We start from the raw sequence: 20,301 nt of genomic DNA on the forward strand, positions 1-20,301 counted from the left end.
ACTTACAGGAAATAAAAAAATAATTAAAACAAACCACATAGATTTGCTGCTTAAATCTGGTAAAATAATATAAGTAACTTGATCTTCACATTAACATTGCTATTCCATGTTGCCAACATCACTGAAACCAGCTCAATAAATGTAACTGTTCTTTCTGAACTTTTTTCTGAAGAGAAGTGATGCTGCTAATAAACATAAAATATTACTTTATTGCTAGTGATTTTATATTACAATTCAGATTAAATTTTATTTGCATATTAGTCTTTAAGGGGAAGCTAAGGAGAACATGTGCTAAAACCAAACAAACAAAATCAAAACCCTAAAATTGCAACGTGTACTCACTTTTAAAAATCCTACTATTTTATGACTGACTTTCTGAACACTCTAAACCAAAGTACTTTATTTCTACATATTATCAAAATACCTATTTGTTTTCAGATTAGAGTAAAACCTCACAGAGGAAAGAAAGGCATAAAACTGTACATGATTATTTTACAGTTAGTGTTCAGATGCTTATTGGGTTCTGGAGGCAATTTCCTAGAGTCATAGATACAAAAATAGACAATCATCTTTATTAATGAGGTATGCATTTGTTCAGATCAGGTTTCTTGGGATACAGCCTTCTATTTGGATTTCAGCTGGCCACCCTCTGTACCTGTTCTTCTTCTGGTCAGAGTGGTTTATCTGTTTAAAAATTTAAAAGTAAAAAAAAAAAAAAAGATCAATATTTGGTACTCCAGTTTTGAGCTACTTTGTCCAAACTCATGCAACAGAGGGGGGTAATGGGGTAGGACTGGGAAGCTGAGTAATACACTGTACATCTTGCTTGACATAATGGGTGAAAATTCCCCCAGTTTCTCTCTTACACAGAGTGCTTTACTTATTTCCCAGATGGCTGTCTTAATATACACTAAATTGAATACCCTTTTTCTGCAGAAGCTCTGTATTTGAAGAAGATTGCAATAGTATTTTAGAAAAAAAATCCAACTAAACAGCTATGAAAGTTTCATGAGCCTTTAGAGGGAGTCAGTATCATCAGGAGAACTGACCTCTGTATTGGGTTTTCTCATTTCTGTCAGCCTCTGTCATACAGATGAGCACTACTGGGCTTATAGAAAGCGAATACAACAAGGTCACAGATGCAAACAGAAATCTGATGTAAAAATGGTATCTTTAGACCTCCTGAAGCCTGAGGGCATGTTATTCAGAAAAGTTTTATGATGCAAACATTGCTGTATTTGCATGGCCAGTCTGTGGCAGCCCAATTTTCATATAAAAATAGTCTTCATTTTAGAAATCCTTGGAATTTGCTCTTCCAGAAGAAAATGTAAGTCTCTGTACAGCATGTCAGGTTGGACATTTTAAAATTGAAACTCTCTAGAATTGCGGGTCACTTCTGAAATTTGTGTACAGATGGTTTAGTGCTGGTGTGGTAGAAGTCAGTACTGTACATGGCCCAGATCCAAAGCAAAGAATGATGACACATTAGAGAACTTGCTTTGTGAGACTGAGGCTTACTGAACAGACTACACTTGTTATAGCTAACACATCAAATCTGCACCTGAAGGTTGTACCTTATATACAGACAAATATAAAGTGAAAATAAAATGAACCTGACCTTTTCTTTTTGGATGTCATCTGGCAGCTTGAAGCCTTTGGCAGCTATAAAAGCCCAGCTTGACCTGAATTTTATATTCCGTATTTCTTTACTTCCCAGATCTTCTACTGACTTTTTGGCATCATTTTTCAACCTAGGAAAATGTAGTGGAGAAAAGTGTTAAAAATTCAGTATGTGAAAAATGCTGAATCATGCTTTACATTAGTAAATCAGCAGAAGCAAAAATGAGAAGTTTAAAAAACCCTAAGAGCTGTCTCAGTAGCATGCTGTTACCCTTCCAGAGAAAAGTCCTTTTTCTTTCTCCTCTCCACATGCCTGGTGTTAATACAGCCAGTTTATAACAGCAGAGCAGAAACAAAAATGTTCTCAAATATTATTTGATGTTTCAAGCCTTCTTAAATTGTGGAGACAGCGTTCTCACAGGAGAGTGAATATTTGGTACATGAACTCTGAATAACTCCGAAAGATATAGTAAGGCCATGGGAAGCCCGAGGAAACTTAAGCAAGCAAGATAAGAAGCTGGAATTCACTGAGTTATGAGAACTGTGGACTGTTGGCAAGCTTTCAAGGTCAAGTTCTAACATCTGTGCTTAACCAATTATATGTTAGTCACTAAGGGTCTTCAAGACAAGTATCCAATCATGATATACCAAATTGCTGTAGGTGTGTGTGAGCAATAGTATATAAGGAGTTAATGCTTTGCAATAAATGGCTTTTGTCTGATCATATTGATCTCTGACTGAGTCCACTCCACAGCATTAAATAAGGACAAGGACATCAATTTATCAAATGAATGATTAAGTCTTCTGCGGTATATAGTTACCATATCACGAATTTAACTAAAAACCCCCTCAAGGTTCAAAAACACTTGAAGATCCAAGTTAAGATGTAAGAAGGAATGCAAACTAGACACATTGTAATAGGAGATGCAGACACCTTTGTAACAAAAGGTTACCTCTGTGACCCAGAGGTAAGAACAGTGCCCTTTAGGAGAGTAACTAGTTCTTTTAAACAAATATAATGCTATCTATCCACTTTGGAATCATCAGCATACATGATATGGGGAAGCACTGAATGGACATGGATTAAAAAACTTTTTAGGCAGGAAATGAGAGAATAACCTGTCTATAGAATGAAATTTACCATTCCTTTATACCATTATGCAATCATAATTTTCAAGCTATTCATCGCTTTGTTCCTCAGCCTGTCGAGGATAACTTGCTTACCGGGTGCTTCCATCATCATGAGTCACCATCAAAAGGAGGGACTCTTCTGGTGCATTCTTAATGAAAGCCGTCATCTCTCCTGAGTGGTCTGTTGAATCAATTACAAACTGATTACACATTACAAACATATCACATTCCGCCTACTTTGAACCCGGTTTCACTTTTTGGCCTTATCTATTCAAAATGAAATCTAATTAGGCATTTTTAGGCAGAAGACCTAATCCTGACTGAAATCATGGAGGGGGAGACACTTAAAAAATGACAACTTGACAATAAAAAAAAAAAGACAATTAACTACCTCAATCAGCAGGAGAAATTCAGCTTATCAGGCTAAATTTGTCATCAGATCTGGCCTGAGCGTATTTTATGAAGAAAGCAGCTGTTTGTTTCTATCTGATCCCCATCAATACTGCAATCATAGTAATTTGAAAGTGCAGGATAATCATGTAAGTCATTTCTTAACACTGAAACATTGACAAAAGTTCTGTTAGACTCTTTCCTTACCTCCTTCCCACATGTCAAAAAACTGTGTTGATGTAACTTTTCCTGTTTTATCTGTAATTAAAACAAAAAGTTGTGTAAATAGGAGCAAATTTAAATCAATCAACTTATACGGTGTTTTCACCTAAAGCTAGGCACCTCTACTTTTGTGTATTACTGGGCCTCTGAGTTTTCTTTTGCTTAGGTTTTTAAATTGAAAGGAATATGGAATAATATCAGTTTAAGATTTGGAGAGAATATTTTGTTTCATGTAGTCTTTGAATCATCAAATTACGAAGACATTTTTATTACTTTTAATTTTAAAGAAGAAATTAATTTTTCTGTGTCCTTCCATGTTTTTGTATCTACATATACTAAACTAGATCACAACCCTAAATAGGAAAAATAGTTACACCTAAGACTGACAGAGCTTAACACTATTCTGTGCAGTGTTTCAGATGTGAAGGCCTTTATACCGTTTGAATGTTGGTGAACAGAAACTGAACATTAATCATTACTGAATGAGAAATTGGGCACACAAACAATTAGTAACAAAACATTTTGGTCAATATTCATCATTAATTATGCTGCTGCTTAGATGGCTATCTTTATTTAAATAACACATGTACAAGTGGAAACACTTTTCAAATTTCTAAATCCATGTCAACTGTGTTAAACTGATTTTTGTTATCCAAGACCCTGGTTGGATTCCTGCTATTGAGAGGCTCTTTTCCATGTAGAATGCATCAGCTCATTTCTAGTAACAAGATCCAGTAGTTCCTGATTCCTTTCTGTCTTATCTTTTAACCATATACTGTGAAATTATAAAAGCAGATACTTTTGAACATAGGACTCTGAATGGAAGGTTTATCATGTGGACGAAGGGAAAAGGTGGCAAAAATCTGTCAGCAGTAACATCATTCTAGAACTGGGCTTATTCTGAGCAGAGATCACAGAAAATGTGATTACATTACATTAAAAAAGTTTGTCTGTGTCTAGCATTTTTTTTCTCTTACTTACAATTCACAATGGCAATGTTTATACCTCTTCCAACATTACCCTTCTCTTCACTTATAAGCCTGGAATAGGAGTAAACACATTATCAGTATAATGCATCCATCGAGAAGCTCTGACCCAAAGTTATATTTACCAGTGCTAAGTCATTTACTGATGCTCACATTTTCTTCAGTTATTTAATTCAAGACTTTGTAGCAAACAAGAGCTATGGGATAGATATCTCCACATTTTATCAGTTTCCTTCAACCATGCACAATTAATCTTTTAAAATGAGCCAGATCAACAAAGTACTTCATACAAATGCAGCCAGGAAAATAAAGGAGAAAAAAACCTAACCAAGATAATGTGGTTTTGTAGAAGTGTTCTATGTGGACTATATCACAAAAGATCATTGCAAGGTTTTGAAGTCATTCTACCTGTCTAGTTTGAAAAGCCATGAAAGAACCTGACTTTGAGAAGATTTTGACCACTCAATGTACCATAAACTTGCTATCCTGCACCATGAAAACTAAAAATCATACTTGAAGCTAACAGTTGAATGCATCTTATGTAGGGAAACAAAAAAAAAAAACAACCCTGATACAAGGTATTTAACAAAAAAAAAAAACAACAAACCCCACAACAACAAAAAAACAACACTTTCTGCTACTGAACCAAAATAAAACACCTTTCTTCACACTACAAAGCACTTGTTTAGATTTAAAGTTGGACTGTTACTCACAGCTCATCCTCAAAACAAATTTTAGCCAGCTTTCCTTTGCCACCACCACTAAGAATCCGATAAGCGTAGCTCCCTGGTGAGCAGGGAGACCAGTGATCACATTTCTGTCTTTTTGGGACTGGGACTACAAGAAGAAAGATGAGAAAATCATTTACTGAATGCTGCAAAAACAATTAATTCATGGAAAGAATCACTTAATATCAACATGCTAAGCTCAAACATACATATACAGAACCCAGTCCTTCCAGTTTTGGCTGGGGTAGAGTTAATTTTCTTCATAGTAGCTAGTGCAGGCTGTGCTTGGAATTTGTGCTGGAAAGTGTTGATAACACAGGGATGTTTTAGTCTCTGCTGAGCAGTTGTTTACACAGAAGCAAGGCATTTTCTGCTCATCACACCACACTATCAGCAACAGTTGGGGATGCACAAGGAGTTGGGAGAGGACACAGCCGGGACAGCTGACCCCAACTGACACAAGGGATATCCCATATCATATGAGGTCATGCTCAGCATGTAAAGCTAGGGGAAGAAGAAGGAAGTGGCGTCCATTCTGAGTGATGGCAATTTTTTTCCCCAAGTACCTGCCATGTGTGTTAGAGCACTGCTCTCCTAGAGATGGTTGTACACTCACCTGCCCATGGGATGTGGTGAATGAATTAATGGTTTTGCTTTGCCTGAATGTGCAGCTTTTGCTTTACCTGTTAAAAACTGTGAGTGTTCTCACTTTTACCCTTTGGATTTTCTTCCCCATCCCATGAGGAGGAAGTGGGTGAGTGGCTGTCTGGGGCTTACTTGTTTGCTGGGGTTAAACCACAACACATGGCAACATTATCTCACATTTACTCAGGCTTTAAGTTATCATTGACTTTCAAGCAGCTGCTGGACCAAAAGCAAGATTATTTAGGGAAAAATGACCTATATAATTTGATTTGATCTGAATACAGAGTGATTATTTTGTGATATTTCATATAACAGGAAACAAGGCCTAGAGGGTTGAAGGTTTACTAGCTTGAAGTTAATAATGATTTTTTTAAGCCTTTTTCACACGGCAACATAGTCATAAAAAGAGGAAAATGTACATATTAAGCCATCCAGGCAGATCTGAGAGAAAAAGTAATGGGAATTTAATTACAAAGTGTGGTTAGTGATTCAACACTTTACCATAACTGTACAATATATGTGATAGAACCAAAGCTGCAGCTATAGCTGTGTGCTTATATGGCAGCAAACAAATAAGGTGTTCTTATATTACTATTCAATTAATTATATTTGCATACTGGCAAATATAGGCTGATACTGTGTTTCTTGAAAGACAGCATCTTAGAAATAGTTCAGACTTGTACTTTACATAGCCAACTTCATTCTTACAATAGAACATTTGTTCATTAACAAGCCATTTGTCATTTAGCATGTAAATAGTCAACATCAGATATAAGAAAAAAAAAAAAAGAAAAACAACTACACACCCCTCAACACTGGTTTCCTTCCAATGTCTTGAAGATTAGCCATAGGTGTTATCGTCTTTTGGCGTAAAAGAACAGCAAATAAGTATCCCAAACACCAAGCAGCCAATGAAGTAATCAGAATCCTTCCTAATTTCATAACACCTGCCAGGGAATGGGGGGGAAAAAAACACAGAGACATAAAGATGCTTTCATAGCAACATACAAACTCTTGTATCTTCTCTGGCATTGCTTCAGAAACTGGTCACTTTACTTCTGACAAGCTATGTCAACCACAGCCTTCAGAGGCAATTTATTTGTTGCATTCCCGTCTCTGACAATCCCTGTTGTTCCTAAATCTTCAAGCACAGACCTCCCCCCAAGGCTCCTCTCAATCCACACCCTATATACCCTAAAGAAACATGAAGTTCAACTTAATTCTCCTGGGATTTTGACTCTGGAATTTAAGTACCAGATACTATACATGACTTTATGGGTAGTGTGCAGTTACTATTAATTTTTTTGTGACAGGCAGACACTACAGGAACGGTTTAAAACACCAACGACAAAACGTACTCTATCCATCCACACTTTTGACATGCTGGGTGAAAATAACTGAAGAAGGCCCATATAACTTCATTCACACAATGAGCTCTGACTACGTTTGAATATGACTAGAGTGACTGTTTCACCTTCTCTCAGTTACATCACAGCTTCCCTGGGCTGTATTAGCAGTGCATCTGTACATTAGGAAAACAATGGGATTCACAATTTTCCTATGAAAAATATGAATAAATTCCATAGTGGGTATCATCTCCTCTTCCTCGTCCTCAGAAATGCTAACATGCATTCCTGATCTAGAAGAAATGCACTAATTTATAAAGATAAACAAGGAAATACCACATTGCAATTGTGAAACTGTCTGTATGTCATAATTCCTGATCTGTAAAGAAATACATCCTTGAACATAATGATCTCTTAAAAGGAAAAAGGAAATTTTTTATTTTCATAGGCCTGAAAATCAAATTCAACAGAACCAATGTCCAAAAATATCCAGTATGTCCACTTTGCCAATCTGCTAGAACATATTGTGTATTATATAGCCTAAATTTTCTTTGAACCGGTTTACATTCCTTTCCTTCTTGGAACTGCTACTAAGATTTCTGCCCTACCCCTTCTCTAGAATAAGGCCAAATTGTTCACTTCCTCTCCTCAAGTCCTGTTTTGCAGGTCCTACCACTCTCCCGTGAATTCTGCCAAATTAGTCTGCTTCTTTTACTTCAGAACAGATACAATAGTCCAATACATACATGATTCTGGAGGATCTACTTCTGATTATTCATGCCACAAATAAGTTTGGACATTGAAATTATGAATGTTGAAGGTTCTTCTGTAAATAATTCCAGTTTCTCATTTCTTGCATCAGGACAAAAATTAAGAAAGGGGACAGTAAACCCTTTGAAGATACTGATCTGAGCCCTTAAAACGTTCTGTGACATTGTAGTAATTTTATTTAGGAGTCACAAGTATGTGCATTTATGTGACTGTAAGACAGATAGATACTCTGAGAAACTTAATATACTTTCATCAAAGGATTAAGATTGAGGAAGTAATATAATGAACCTTCAGAGAGATAACACATTTTCAAATTATTTCCTCAGTCTAGAGAAATCTGTCTCTCTACCACTGGCAGTGATACAAACCTGCACTAAAATAATACTGAAAATCACTCCAACATTTCATTCATACAGTGAAAGCAGACAAGAACACCAACAACGTTCACGTGCACAAAGAAGGAAGCTGCCAGAACTGAGCAGAATGAAACTTACTTGGCTTTTCTATTTTGAGTATGTATATATATATATGTATAAACACACACTCTCTCTCTACATATAAGAAATATATTTTATACATATAAAAATATATAATATATACTACATATATATATTTGTAAAATCAGATTTATACACATAACATAATTTGTAAAGGAGACCAAATCACCATTTTCAAAGACAAAACTCGTGAAGAATTAAGTGGAAACTACAAGTCTATTTAAAGATTTCAGCAGTTATTTCTTTTCAGGGGATGGGGTGCATTGTAAAGCTTTATGAGATCAAGTCAGGTTTTGCTTTTTCTGTTGTTTGTTTAGCAGGTTTATCTTTACAGTGATTTAGCACTGTTTTTCATCATAATTGTGGAGCAACTCTGTGGCAAAATAGGCTCAACAATTCAGCGTTTTACCTAAGCAGAAGAGAAAATACAGACTAACTTCTATTACTATATTCCATATTTTACTTTAACAGCAAGCTGCTTAAACTTTTCTCAAATATGACTTCTAAAGTTTAAGGAATACATTTACCGAATCTTCTACACAGTTTGTACTTAATTCTCAAAACTGTCATAAAACATTTTCACTGTCAATCAACCTTTGTTTTTCCTTTCTTAGGTTCATAATGCACTGGGAGGCCACACTGATCATATCTGCTGTGTCCAGCCAGATCTCTTAGCTTTATTGAGCTTACATATCCTGCACATGTATACTCGTTTTTTGAGTACCTGCTTGGGCATGCAGAAAACCCTACACAATAGCAGTTAGGCCATAAACTCAGGCAAACATAGGATAGTTAAGGGAGTTTAAGATTTGCTATCCACAGCAGATGGGAGTTATAAAAAGCAAAGTCCAACTTACATTCATGAAAACAAGACAGTGTTTCTGTTGATTTTTAAGGCTGTGGCTCCTCAACCCACTACTTGGCACAGCACAGCGCTGCAGGATGGGAACAGCGTGCCACAGAGGTGCTTGCTGTGCTCTGAGAGGTGGCACAAACCTTCCTCTCTCTCCGTTTCTGCCACAGAGCAGTACTCAGGCAGAGATACTCAGCGATACTCATGGCGCCAGATAGGCAAGAGTAGCAGGAAGGAAGACACCAAGGGTGCTGATCCTCTTTCAGACGCTGACCGAGGCTCAGCTGCGAGACCTAGCCCCGGCACCAGCCCCTCCGCCCCGGGCCGGGAGCTCGGCTCACCCTGGCCAGGGAACACCGTCCTGCCCTGTCCCCGCTGCCACAGGGCTGACCCCGTCAGCCTGCAAGCGGCTCCAGATCACCCATCTGAGGAGGGCGCAAGGAGACAGCGAGGCACCGGCAGCCTCGGCTGGGGCTACCGGAAGGCGACACCGGCGCCCTCCTCACTCGGTGGGGCGACCCCCGCACCCGCGGGGCTGCTACTCACATTGCCGGTTCAGCCACATCATTCACCCGCCCTTCCTCCTCGTCTTCGTCCCTCTTCCCCGCCTCGTCCTGCAGCCGCTGGGACAGTGCGGGAAGGGGAGCGTCCACCTGTCAGCGCCGCACCGCCCCGGCGCCGCTGGCGGTGCAGCACGGCACGGCACCGCCGGCCGAGCCCTGCCGCCCTGGGGCATTTCATCTGACGGGGAGGTCACTTTCCCGGCTGCTTGGGCCTTTTCCTGGCAATGGCCAGGGTTTGCCTGGTGTTTCAACTACCGCTACGGCAGAGCAGGGTCCCACTGGAGCCCCTTCTTCCTCCAGTCACCGCCACAGCACTGGGATGACTCAAGTCCTACTACGGGCACCAGCTCACTCGGCTGCACCCTTGAATCATCTTTTCTTGTCGTGGGCCCTGCTGGTGTTGCTGACAAGGTGGCATGGATCCTTGTCTGGATGTTTCCTTCCCCCTGTGGTAGCTTGATCAGTTCTCAGTCGCCATCACCACGTGAGTATTGTAAGAAAAATGTATGAGGTTTTGTTATGAGCGAGATAGAGGCAGAATGGAAAATCTGTAGGGCATGGGGTTCCAGGATGTGGGCCCCAGCCAAGGGAGTTGGTATAATTATCCCCAAGTTGGTGATAGGCACATCTGCATACAATATGTTATACAGATCAGGAGTTTATGTAACTGCAAGGCTTGAATGCATGCACCATAAGTAAAGTTCAGAAGTTCACTTGTGAGGAAGACTTGGAGCCTTCCTCCCTACTACCACCAGAGACCCTCTGAGAGCTGTCAGAGGTGGGAGGTTTGGGTTCGTGGAACGTGTAAATAATTTCTCAGATGAGGGTGGGCATAATCGAGAAACACAACCTAGAAAGGTATATAAACTGTAAAAGTCTGCTGAGGGGGTGTGCTCATCTGTCTGAGGATGATGCCCCCAGCACACTGCTATTAAAGGGCTCTTTGCTTCACAATTCCCATCTGTGGAATTTTGATTGCTGAGCAGGTTTCTCACAATCCACCAAAAAAACTGGCACCACTTGTACTCAGGATGTGGGCAGCATCCCACTGAGGCACTGGAACAAGTTGCCCAGAGAAGCTGTGGCTGCCCCATCCCTGGAGGTGTTCAAGTCCAAGCTGGATGGGCCTTTGAGCTACCTGGTCTAGTGGAAGCTGTCCTTGCCCATGGCAGGGGGTGGGAAGTAGATGATCTCTAAGATCCTTCCCAGTCCAAGTCATTCTCTGATTCTATGATTTACTCCCACTCCCCAGCCTCCCAAAGCCAGATGTAAGGAGTGTGATACTACAGCACAGTGCTGGCAGTGCACATTTTCTAGTCTGTGTCAGGTAATGTGAAACAAAGGGCCTGCGCATCAGGATCCCCACATTGTGGACTTGCTTTTCTGTTTTTAAAACTTCCTGTTTCCAACATGCTCTGGTTAATAGGTGTTTGGAGGCCTGTGTGGGTGCTGAGCCCCACCAGCACCAGTCAGCCCTGACTCTGAACCAAGGAAATTACAATTTACATCAAAAACAGCTTCTAAGGACTGAAGCAGCCACTCAAACATGTTCAGGAAACTGAGCTGAAGACCTTCAAGCTGGGCAAAACACAAACAAGGAAGCTAGTGATTTTATTTTGAAAATTGCTCAAACTACACTGTGAATTAGCATTTGCCCTTAAAACTCTCAACCTGTAGTATCCCTTAAGCTTCTTTGTTCCCTCTGCCTCTAGTGATGCACAGAAATTATGTTTAGCTCAGCAAACAGATGAGGGCACATACAGAGTTGCAGCCAGACTGGGGCTTTTGCCTTCCTCCCAGGGCACTCATGAAAGCTATAAATGTTCCCAGTCTCTGGTAGAGAGGCGTTTCTTGTCCTTCTCTCCAAGTGGGATATTATAGTATCCTATAAATTACAGGTGAAGCCTGAGGGAGTAATTGCTGCTGGTTATTTTCCAGTGTATTGGAGCTTGCAAATGAAAAGCAACATGCAATGAAACCTAGGTGTGCAAATAATTAAAGCTAAAGCATGGGACAAATAAACTGAAGAAATGAAAAGCACAGGACAAAAAGGAAAAAGAGTTATGAGTGGGCAAGAGAAAGTTAAGGACAACACTGGTCTGAGTTACTTTTCCAAATATGCAATTATTTCTGCAGGAACTGCTATCCTGCAAGACAGCACACCAGAAAATGGCGTGTCTGCTAATAAATGATGGAAACCATTGAAGAGTGCATTTCTAACCTTTAAAGCAAAAATAATGTGTCTTAAACCCCAAATGCTACAGTTTGTGGTAGCCAGATGAAAAAAAAAATCGCTACTTTCATTAAAGCAAGAAAAATTAATTAGAATCAGGATAATTTAGTTTTGAAATACATTTATTGTATAAACATTGATGGGTCATAGCCTCCATGGATAAAAATGTTAAGCCTCTAGGAGTTTTGTCACTTTCTCAACACCTTTCCCTTGAAAACCCCATCATTAGCAATCAGTGTCTGTTAGATGACTGCCAATTTAGCTGCTTTTACTCACAAGAAAATTGTAGTAGGCTTCATCATTTTCAGTACTGCCACAGCTACACTGAACTACACTCAAGCATTTGCTACAAAACCAGGCAACACAGAATTTGCTTTGCTTGCCTGCCGAAGCCCAGGGATCCACCGGCGCCTAGCTGAGGGGAATTTAGATTCCAAAGGACCAGGAAACTTTGAAATGTTTTACTTCAGGTATTTCAGTTTTGTGTCTGCAAAAGAAAAGCAATACTGTTCTTTCTCTAGTAATTAGAAATGTGGGATGCAGAACACTTTTGAAGTATCATTTCTGTCCTTGCTCTGTAACCATTCATTCTGTAATTTGGAAGCTTAGAGAAAAACTTTCAAAATGTGAATCTTCACTCTCAATTCTTGTGAGGCTGTGAGACCCTTTGGTGATAAGCAGCACAGTAAATCTGCCCAGGATACAAATAACTCTTGCAGACACTAAATGGAACAGGTGAATGTATGTACACAGTGCTTAAGTGTTATTCTTGTCTTACCAACACAAAGCTGCAGTCATTATGAGAAATTTATTGCCATTTGCTAACACTGTAAAATTACAAGAGATCAAGTTTTTGTTTGCCCTTTGAGCCAGTTATACAGAGTTATTTCTGTATCTATTGCACTTGGGTAGCAAATTAGCAAAAGTGTCATTACAGCCCTTGTAGCTATTTAACTTACATGTTTTCTGCCCATCCACAAATGGCCAACAATGTATTTTTACTGCTGCTAGGATGGATTAAAAGAACTTAATCATTTAAAATGGAAGCAGAGTTTGTAAGGCAGAGAAAGAGTATTATACTAAATTTTTGCTAGTAGAGGTCACAAGGAGTTCAAGAGGTACCAGAAAAACTTGACCACCTTCATAAAATATGCAACTGATGCTTAAGTTAATTTTACCCAAGACTTGGGACAGATACACATACACACTGACAACAGAGGTGGCAATAAGGAAGAGCAGTTCTTTAAGCTGCTATAACACCCATGTGTTTGTACCCAAAATACAGGTAGAACCTTAGCATCTTGAATTGTGATAGCATCAACAGTAATGTGAAAAAATAGGGATTTAAATATATATTTTAACACTATTTTTTTTTCTTTTTTTTTTCTGGTATACTGGTATATTCCAGTGCCTCACCACCCTAACAGTAAAGAACTTCTTCCTTATATCCAGTCTAAACCTCTACTGTTTAAGTTTCAACCCATTACCCATTGTCCTATCACTACAGTTCCTAATGAATAGTCCCTCACCAGCATCCCTGTAGGCCCCCTTCAGACACTGGAAGGCTGCTATGAGGTCTCCATGCAGCCTTCCCTTCTCCAGGCTGAACAGCCCCAACTTTCTCAGCCTGTCTTCATATGGGAGGTGCTCCAGTCCCCTGATCATCCTCGTGGCCCTCCTCTGGACTTGTTCCAACAGTTCTATGTCCTTTTTATGTTGAGGACACCAGAACTGCACACAATACTCCAAGTGAGGTCTCACGAGAGCAGAGTAGAGGGGCAGGATCACCTCCTTTGAGCTGCTGGTCACAGTTCTTTTGATGCAGCCCAGAATACATTTGGCTTTCTGGGCTGCAAGCGCACACTGAAGCCAGCTCATGTTCATTTTCTCATTGACCAACACCCCCAAGTCCTTCTCCTCAGGGCTGCTCTGAATTTCATTTTGCCCAACCTGTAGCTGTGCCTGGGATTGCTCCGACCCAGGTGTAGGACCTTGCACTTGGCATGGTTAAACTTCATGGGGTTGGCATCAGCCCACCTCACAAGCATGTCAAGGTCCCTCTGAATGGCATTCCTTCCATCTAGCTTATCAACAGAACCACACAGCTTGGTGTCATTGGCAAACTTGCTGAGGGCACACTCAATCCCACTGTCCACATCAGCGACAAAGATATTAAACAAGACCGGTTCCAAAACCGATCCCAGAGGGACACCACTGGTTACTGGTCTCCAGCCAGACATTGAACCGTTGACCACAACTCTTTGAGTGTGACCATCCAGCCAGTTCTTTATCCACCAAGTGGTCCACCTATCAAATTGATGACACTGTAATTTAGAGACAAGGATGTCAAGTGGGACAGTGTCGAACCCTTTGCACAAGTCCAGGCAGATGACATCAACTGCTCCATCCCTGTCCATTAGTTCTGTAGCCCCATCATAGAAGGCCACCAAATTGGTCAGGCAGGATTTCCCCCTAGTGAAGCCATGCTGGCTGTCATCAAGCCCCTTGTTGTTTTTCATGTGCCTTAGCATGCCTTCCAGGGGAATCTGCTCCCAGATTTTGCCAGGCACAGAGGTGAGACTGACTGGTATGTAATTCCCCGGGTCATCCATTTTCCCCTTCTTGAAAATGGGGGTTATATTTCCCTTTATCCAGTCATCAGGAACTTCACCTGACTGCCATGATTTTTCAAATATGATGGCCAGTGGCTTTGCAACTTCATTTGCCAGCTCCTTCAGGACCCGCGGATGGATTTCATCAGGGCCCATGGACTTGTGTACGTTCAGATTTTTAAGATGATCTCAAATCAGATCCTCTCGTATAGTGGGCCCAAGGTCTAAGTTTTCACAGTCCCTGTTTCTGCCTTCCAAGACTTGGGTGGTGCGGTCAGAGCCTTTGCCAGTGAAGACTGAGGCAAAGAAGCCATTCAGAACCTCAGCCTTCTCTAAATCCTGTGTAGCCAGTTCTCCTGAAAGTTTCCGGAGGGGCCTACATTGTCCTTAGCCTGTTTTTTAGCAGCTACATACCTATAAAATCCCTTCCTGTTATCTTTAATATCCCTTGCCAAATTTAGCTCCAATTGGGCCTTAGCTTTCCTAACTAGGTCCCTAACTACCCTGACAACATCCCTGTATTCATCCCAGGCCACCTGTCCTTGCTTCCACCTTTTATAAGCCTCTCTTTTCTTGTGAATTTTTCTCAGCAGCTCCATATCCATCCAACAGGGTCTCCTGGCCCTCCTGCTGCACTACCTTCTAGTCGGGATGCAACACTCCTGAGCTTGTAGCAGGTGATCCTTGAATATTAACCAAGAGTCTTGGGCCCCCTTACACTCAAGGGCTATATCCCATGCAACCTTGCTAACCAGCTTCCTGAAGAGGCCAAAGTCTGCTCTCCTGAAGTCCAGGGCAGTGAGCTTACTGCACGCTCTTCTCACTGTCCTGAGGACCTCGAATTTGACCATCTTGTGATCACTGCATCCAAGACTCCCCTGGAGAGTCACATTTCCAACAGGCCCTTCCCTGTTGGTGAGCACGAGGTCAAGCAGGGCACCTCTCCTCGTCGGCTCCTCTATTGCTCGCAGAAGGAAGTTGTCTTCCACACAATCGAGAAACCTCCTGGATTGCTTGTGCTGGGCTCTACCGTTGCCCCAACAGATGTCAGGGTGGTTGAAGTCCCCCATGAGAACAAGGGCCTGCGAGTGTGAGGCTTTTCCTATTTGTCTGTAGTGTTCTTCATCCACAGTTTCCTCTTGATCAGGCGGTCTGTAACAGATCCCCACAGTAATGTGTCCCATCACCAATTTCCCCTTATCCCTGACCCACAAACTTTCTGTTAACTGATCACCTGTCCCCAGACAGAGTTCCATACTCTCCAGCCTATCCCTAACATAAAGAGCAACTCCCCCTCCCCTCCTACCGGGCCTGTCTTTTCTAAAAAGCCTGTAACCTTCCATTCCAACACTCCAGTCAAAGGAGCCATCCCACCATGTTTCGGTGATGCCAATTATATCATAGCCCCGTAGGTGTGCCCACATCTCTAATTCCTCTTGTTTGTTCCCCACGCTACGGGCATTTGTATAGAGGCATCTGATCCGAGCTCCAAATGAAGCCAGATCAGTGGCTGGAGTGGCTAGGATATCACTACATTGCTCAAAGTATTTATTATAGGTGCTGGCAACTGCCTGGGTGTGTTGGGATGGAATGATGCTCCCCTCCCCCAACACAACTAGTTTAAAGCATCCTTGACAAGTCTGGCAAGCCTCCCAGCAAAGCCACTCTTCCCTTTCTTTATCAGAGCAGTTCCACCAGCCCCCAGTAGGCCTGGCCTACAAATGTGGGCCCCATGTCCAAGACACCCAAACCTGGACCCCATGTTCAAGACACCCAAACCCTTGACTATGACTCCACCCTTTTAACCATTTATTAACCTGTCCAATCCTCCTTGTCTTTGGAAGGTCCTCCCATGTGTCTTGGAGAATTGTCAAAAAGACTATCTGAGCTCCCGAGCCCCTAACCACCTCTCCCAGGGCTCTGTAGTCTTTCTTTATACTCCTCAAGCTACTACTATTTACATCCCTAGCACCCACATGTATCACTAGAAGCGGGTAATAGTCCATGGGACTTACTAGAGCAGGCAGCCTTTCCGCAACATCCCTGATCCTTGCCCCAGGTAGGCAACACACCTCCCTTGCGACCGGGTCAGGCTGACAGATGAGTGCTTCTGTCCCTTTCAAGGCAGAGTCCCCTACTACTACAACCCGCCGCTTTTTCCTGGCGGCACCAGTAGAGATCATCTGTACCAGTGCACCAGCCGACTGTTTCTGATGAAAGTGCATTTCCTCATCAGCCCCCTGCAGGACAGCAAAGCAGTTCTGGGTACGTACAGCAGATTTAGGAGGAAGCCCTTTGCTTTTAATTGCTCTCTTCCTCCTTTTGTTGGTATTTTTTTTTTGTTACTAATTCCCAGCTTCCCTGATCAACATCCTCCTTCTTTCCTCCATGAGTTAGAGGGGAAGCTTGAGGCCCCTGTGCTGTTTGGTCCTGGAGCAAGCAGTCCTGCTTCCTCTCAGCTTCCCTGACATCTTGCAGCTTACTGACAACATCCCTCAGCTCAGCCACCTGCTGCAGGAGGACCTCCATCAGGGAGCAGTGAGCGCAGCCCTGCCCATTCTGCACCTTTCCCTCACCAGGCCATTGCAGGCACTCTCTACACTCCGAGCTCTGCACCGCAACCTCCCCTCTTACCAGCTCTGTCTGGGTGCCTACGCTGACCACCACCAGGGTGGCCAGGGCAGAGCTCCCAGACCAGACCCTGGTCATATGGCGAGTGCTCACCATCCCGCTGGCCTGCCCGCGCAAACTGCCTCGACCTGCTCTGTTAGCCGCGCTCCTGGTCACTGCGCTCCCTGGGCAGGTTTTTAACCCCTCACAGTTGGTGCTGCTCCTCCTGGCTCTGCCCCCAGTGAGTCACCTCCTCACGGTAGCTGAGCTGCCGGCTCTTGGGCAAGTCCTGTCGAGGACTTGAGGCTCCCTCCTCAGTGTCTCTTATCGCTCTGAGGTGAGGCTGCTGGACGCTGATCTCCCCCCGCTCCGCTCCGGTGTTACAGGTGTCCTCTTTCAAGCTACTTCTTCTGTGAATATGTTAAAACCTTCCCCCCAGATATGCAACAGTAGATCACAATAAAAGGCAAAAAAGCAAGCAATGACTACTTTCAGTTGGTAAGCTAGAAAACTTGTAAAGCTAGTGAGTAGCTCCCAGGACATTGCTGGCCTGTTAAACAATACAAAGGTAGGGCATATTTGTGTGTTTTTCTTATGCTTTGTTAATCCAGAGATATGCAAGGAAAATATATTCAGTTGCACGTCACCCAGATAGAAGATGATGACCAGCAAAGTTTCCTCAGTATTAGCAGCAATAGCTTAACACATTAAGGGCCCAAATCTAATTGTCTTTAATTCACAGTGTCCCAAACTTTTTGGAAGAGGAAGGCAAGGACAAGAGGAGGGGGAAAGGAAAATCCGTATATTAAATGCTGGATATCTTGATATGGCTTTGCACAATCCTACATCATCTCTGTTGTCTGTTTTCTTGAAGTGCTGCTGTCAGCAGAGTCATTAGGCCTCAGGTCTCTATTAGCACAGAACCTGTGCAATCCCACATGGTCTACAGACAAGTCTGGATGTAAACAAATCTGCAAGACCACTCAATTAAGTAGAGACTTACCAGAGGGAGCTGCATTGGCAAGGTCCCTGCTATCAGCAATCCCAAAGTGCCTGTAGCTTGATGACATCCTCTGCTATGTCCTGGAGCTCTTCTTTGAACCATTCTGCCAAAACAAGATTTCTCAACAAGGACCCAGGCTGATGCTACTGTGACAGGCTCAAGTCACCCGAAGATGATGGAGATCTAAAAGAGAAAAAAACCACAGCAAATCCAATTTTTAAGCCCAACCTACACACAGACTGAGGGAGCTGGATTTCTTTCAGATTGTATTCTAGAGAAGAGGAAAGACAAAAATTAGCTATTGCTTACCTGTGGGCCAGGATGGCAACAGACAAGGGCAGTCACAGTGGGTTGATATTTCAGGACTGTGGGAAAGTCATGGGTATAAGTTAGTCAATGAAAGGGAATATATGTGTAAACTGGAAGACTGTAAAAATACATCAGCAGTTAAAAATCAGTATAAAACACCAGCTGAGAGGATGTTCAAGATGTACAACTACAAAAATATATCATACAGTAAGAATATGGAAAGCTGAAGTTAATGTTAGGCTTATAATTAAAAAAAAAAAACCAACACCTCAAGCCAAAGAAAAAGTAAATAGTATTCTTATGCATAGTACTTCAGAACAGTGCTGGGTGCATGAAAGGAAAAAAGCTGAAGAATCACAATGCCTTATTCATTCACAATAAAAGTAGTTATACCTAGCTAACTATAAAAATCCAATATGCTAATCATAGAATTATACGATGGTTTGGTTGGAAAGGACCTTAAGATCATCAAGTTCCAAACACCCTGCCATGGCCAGGGACACCTCCCAGTAGACCAGGTCAATCAAAGCCCTGTCCAACCTGGCTTTGCACATTGCCAGGGATGGACCATTTCACAAGTTCCTTGGGCAGCCTGTTCCAGTTCCTCACCACTCTCACAAAGAATATTTTCTTCCTGATATCTAACCTAAATCCCTTGTTTAACATTTGTTTATATGCTGGCAGCATAGATTCTTGTGGTCTTTACAATAACCTGTATTTCTCAGGAAATGCTATTTAATTTCCTAGAAAAACAAATTATGAGTCAAGGTATGATGTTACTTGCAAGCCTCTAGAAGGAAAAAAAGCCCACGTCAAGCTATTTATTTTTAATAAGAGTTTGTTTTGGTGCAGAAATGGAAGAATAGTTAATGTTTACAATTTAAGTGGCCATCAGAATTGCAAGTTGTCCTGAAAAATTACATTGAGCACTTGAATTGTAAACCTTCATGTTACTTGTGTTCAGTTCACTGTTGCATCAAAAAAGCCATATTCTTACAATAAATTCTTTCATGCTTCATGCATAAACTTACAAGGTGTTTTAGCTAGGCCAATTTTAGTGGGGAAAGATGAGCAAGACAAGTGTGAATGAAAAGACAGTTTTACAGTTTTGGATTCAATAAGCCTGAAGCACTGAGGTTCTCTGAAGATGATGGCAATTTCGAAAGCATAAGAGGAGCACAAGGAAAATACTGAATACTTGTACAGTACCCCTGTGAACAACGATGTATAGTAATAGGTGGCCTTTGCTGAATATTGGAACAGTAATAAGGAAAACCAGACAACTTTGAAAGAAAAACACATTATTAAACAGTTGACGTTAATCTGTGTTGCTTAATCAATTCTCTAAGCTTATTAGCATGAGTTATACACCATACTTCCTTTTTTTTTTTTTTTTGAAGACAAAAGCTCAGGATTTAAAAAGAATGGAATTTCTAAAAGAGGCTTTTAGGAAGAGGGAAGAGGGATATTACTAAATGACCATAACACCCTATGATAGCAATCTTTTAAGGTAGAATATTTAAAAAAAAAAAAAAACAAAAAGAAATTGAAAGTACTTTGAATAGAATTCAAGCAAGACAACAGGAACTGCCGTGAAAGGGCTCAAAACTCTCCTGTGAGAAAAACAAACCATGTGCGCCACCTCCCGGGGTACAAAACACCGAGCACAGTAAATATGCTTCGGGTTCTTCCAGGTAAGAACCCAACACTTTCAGGGTGTCTGACTATCTTAAGGCCAGGGACATCCCATTTATATACCTTCTTGATTTATAGCTTAGGTCA

General features: G+C 41.6%; 1 protein-coding gene across 3 annotated transcripts; it reads right to left on the reverse strand.

Moving 5' to 3' along the window:
- Positions 1 to 257: 257 nt before the first annotated feature.
- FAM3B (FAM3 metabolism regulating signaling molecule B) lies at positions 258 to 20,301 on the reverse strand. 3 transcript variants are annotated; one of them, XM_034074529.1, is made up of 10 exons: positions 20,278 to 20,301; positions 18,520 to 18,575; positions 18,211 to 18,393; positions 6,529 to 6,669; positions 5,063 to 5,186; positions 4,345 to 4,403; positions 3,349 to 3,399; positions 2,845 to 2,932; positions 1,619 to 1,751; positions 258 to 684 (listed from the first exon to the last, which is right to left on the reverse strand). In XM_034074529.1, exons 3-10 carry the CDS (start codon positions 18,275 to 18,277, stop codon positions 595 to 597), a joined length of 753 nt encoding a protein of 250 aa, XP_033930420.1. In that variant the 5' UTR covers positions 18,278 to 18,393; positions 18,520 to 18,575; positions 20,278 to 20,301; the 3' UTR covers positions 258 to 594. The 3 variants fall into 3 exon arrangements, with proteins under 3 accessions (XP_033930420.1, XP_030907213.2, XP_030907212.2); XM_031051353.2 differs by lacking the exon at positions 20,278 to 20,301 and having other exon boundaries at positions 18,520 to 18,692; XM_031051352.2 differs by lacking the exons at positions 18,211 to 18,393; positions 18,520 to 18,575; positions 20,278 to 20,301 and having other exon boundaries at positions 6,529 to 6,793.

This window comes from Melopsittacus undulatus, chromosome 2, assembly GCF_012275295.1.
Source record: "Melopsittacus undulatus isolate bMelUnd1 chromosome 2, bMelUnd1.mat.Z, whole genome shotgun sequence".
Classification (NCBI taxonomy): domain Eukaryota; kingdom Metazoa; phylum Chordata; class Aves; order Psittaciformes; family Psittaculidae; genus Melopsittacus; species Melopsittacus undulatus.

Bases quoted from the DNA above. Each gene is read 5' to 3' on its own strand.
- FAM3B (XM_031051352.2), bottom strand. From the start codon at position 6,754: ATGCCAGAGAAGATACAAGAGTTTGTATGTTGCTATGAAAGCATCTTT. The intron at 4,404-5,062 runs GTGAGTAACAGT...CTCCTATTCCAG, and splicing joins ATTTGTTTTGAGGATGAGCT to GCTTATAAGTGAAGAGAAGG. The intron at 3,400-4,344 runs GTAAGTAAGAGA...TTTTAATTACAG, and splicing joins AAACATTGCCATTGTGAATT to ATAAAACAGGAAAAGTTACA.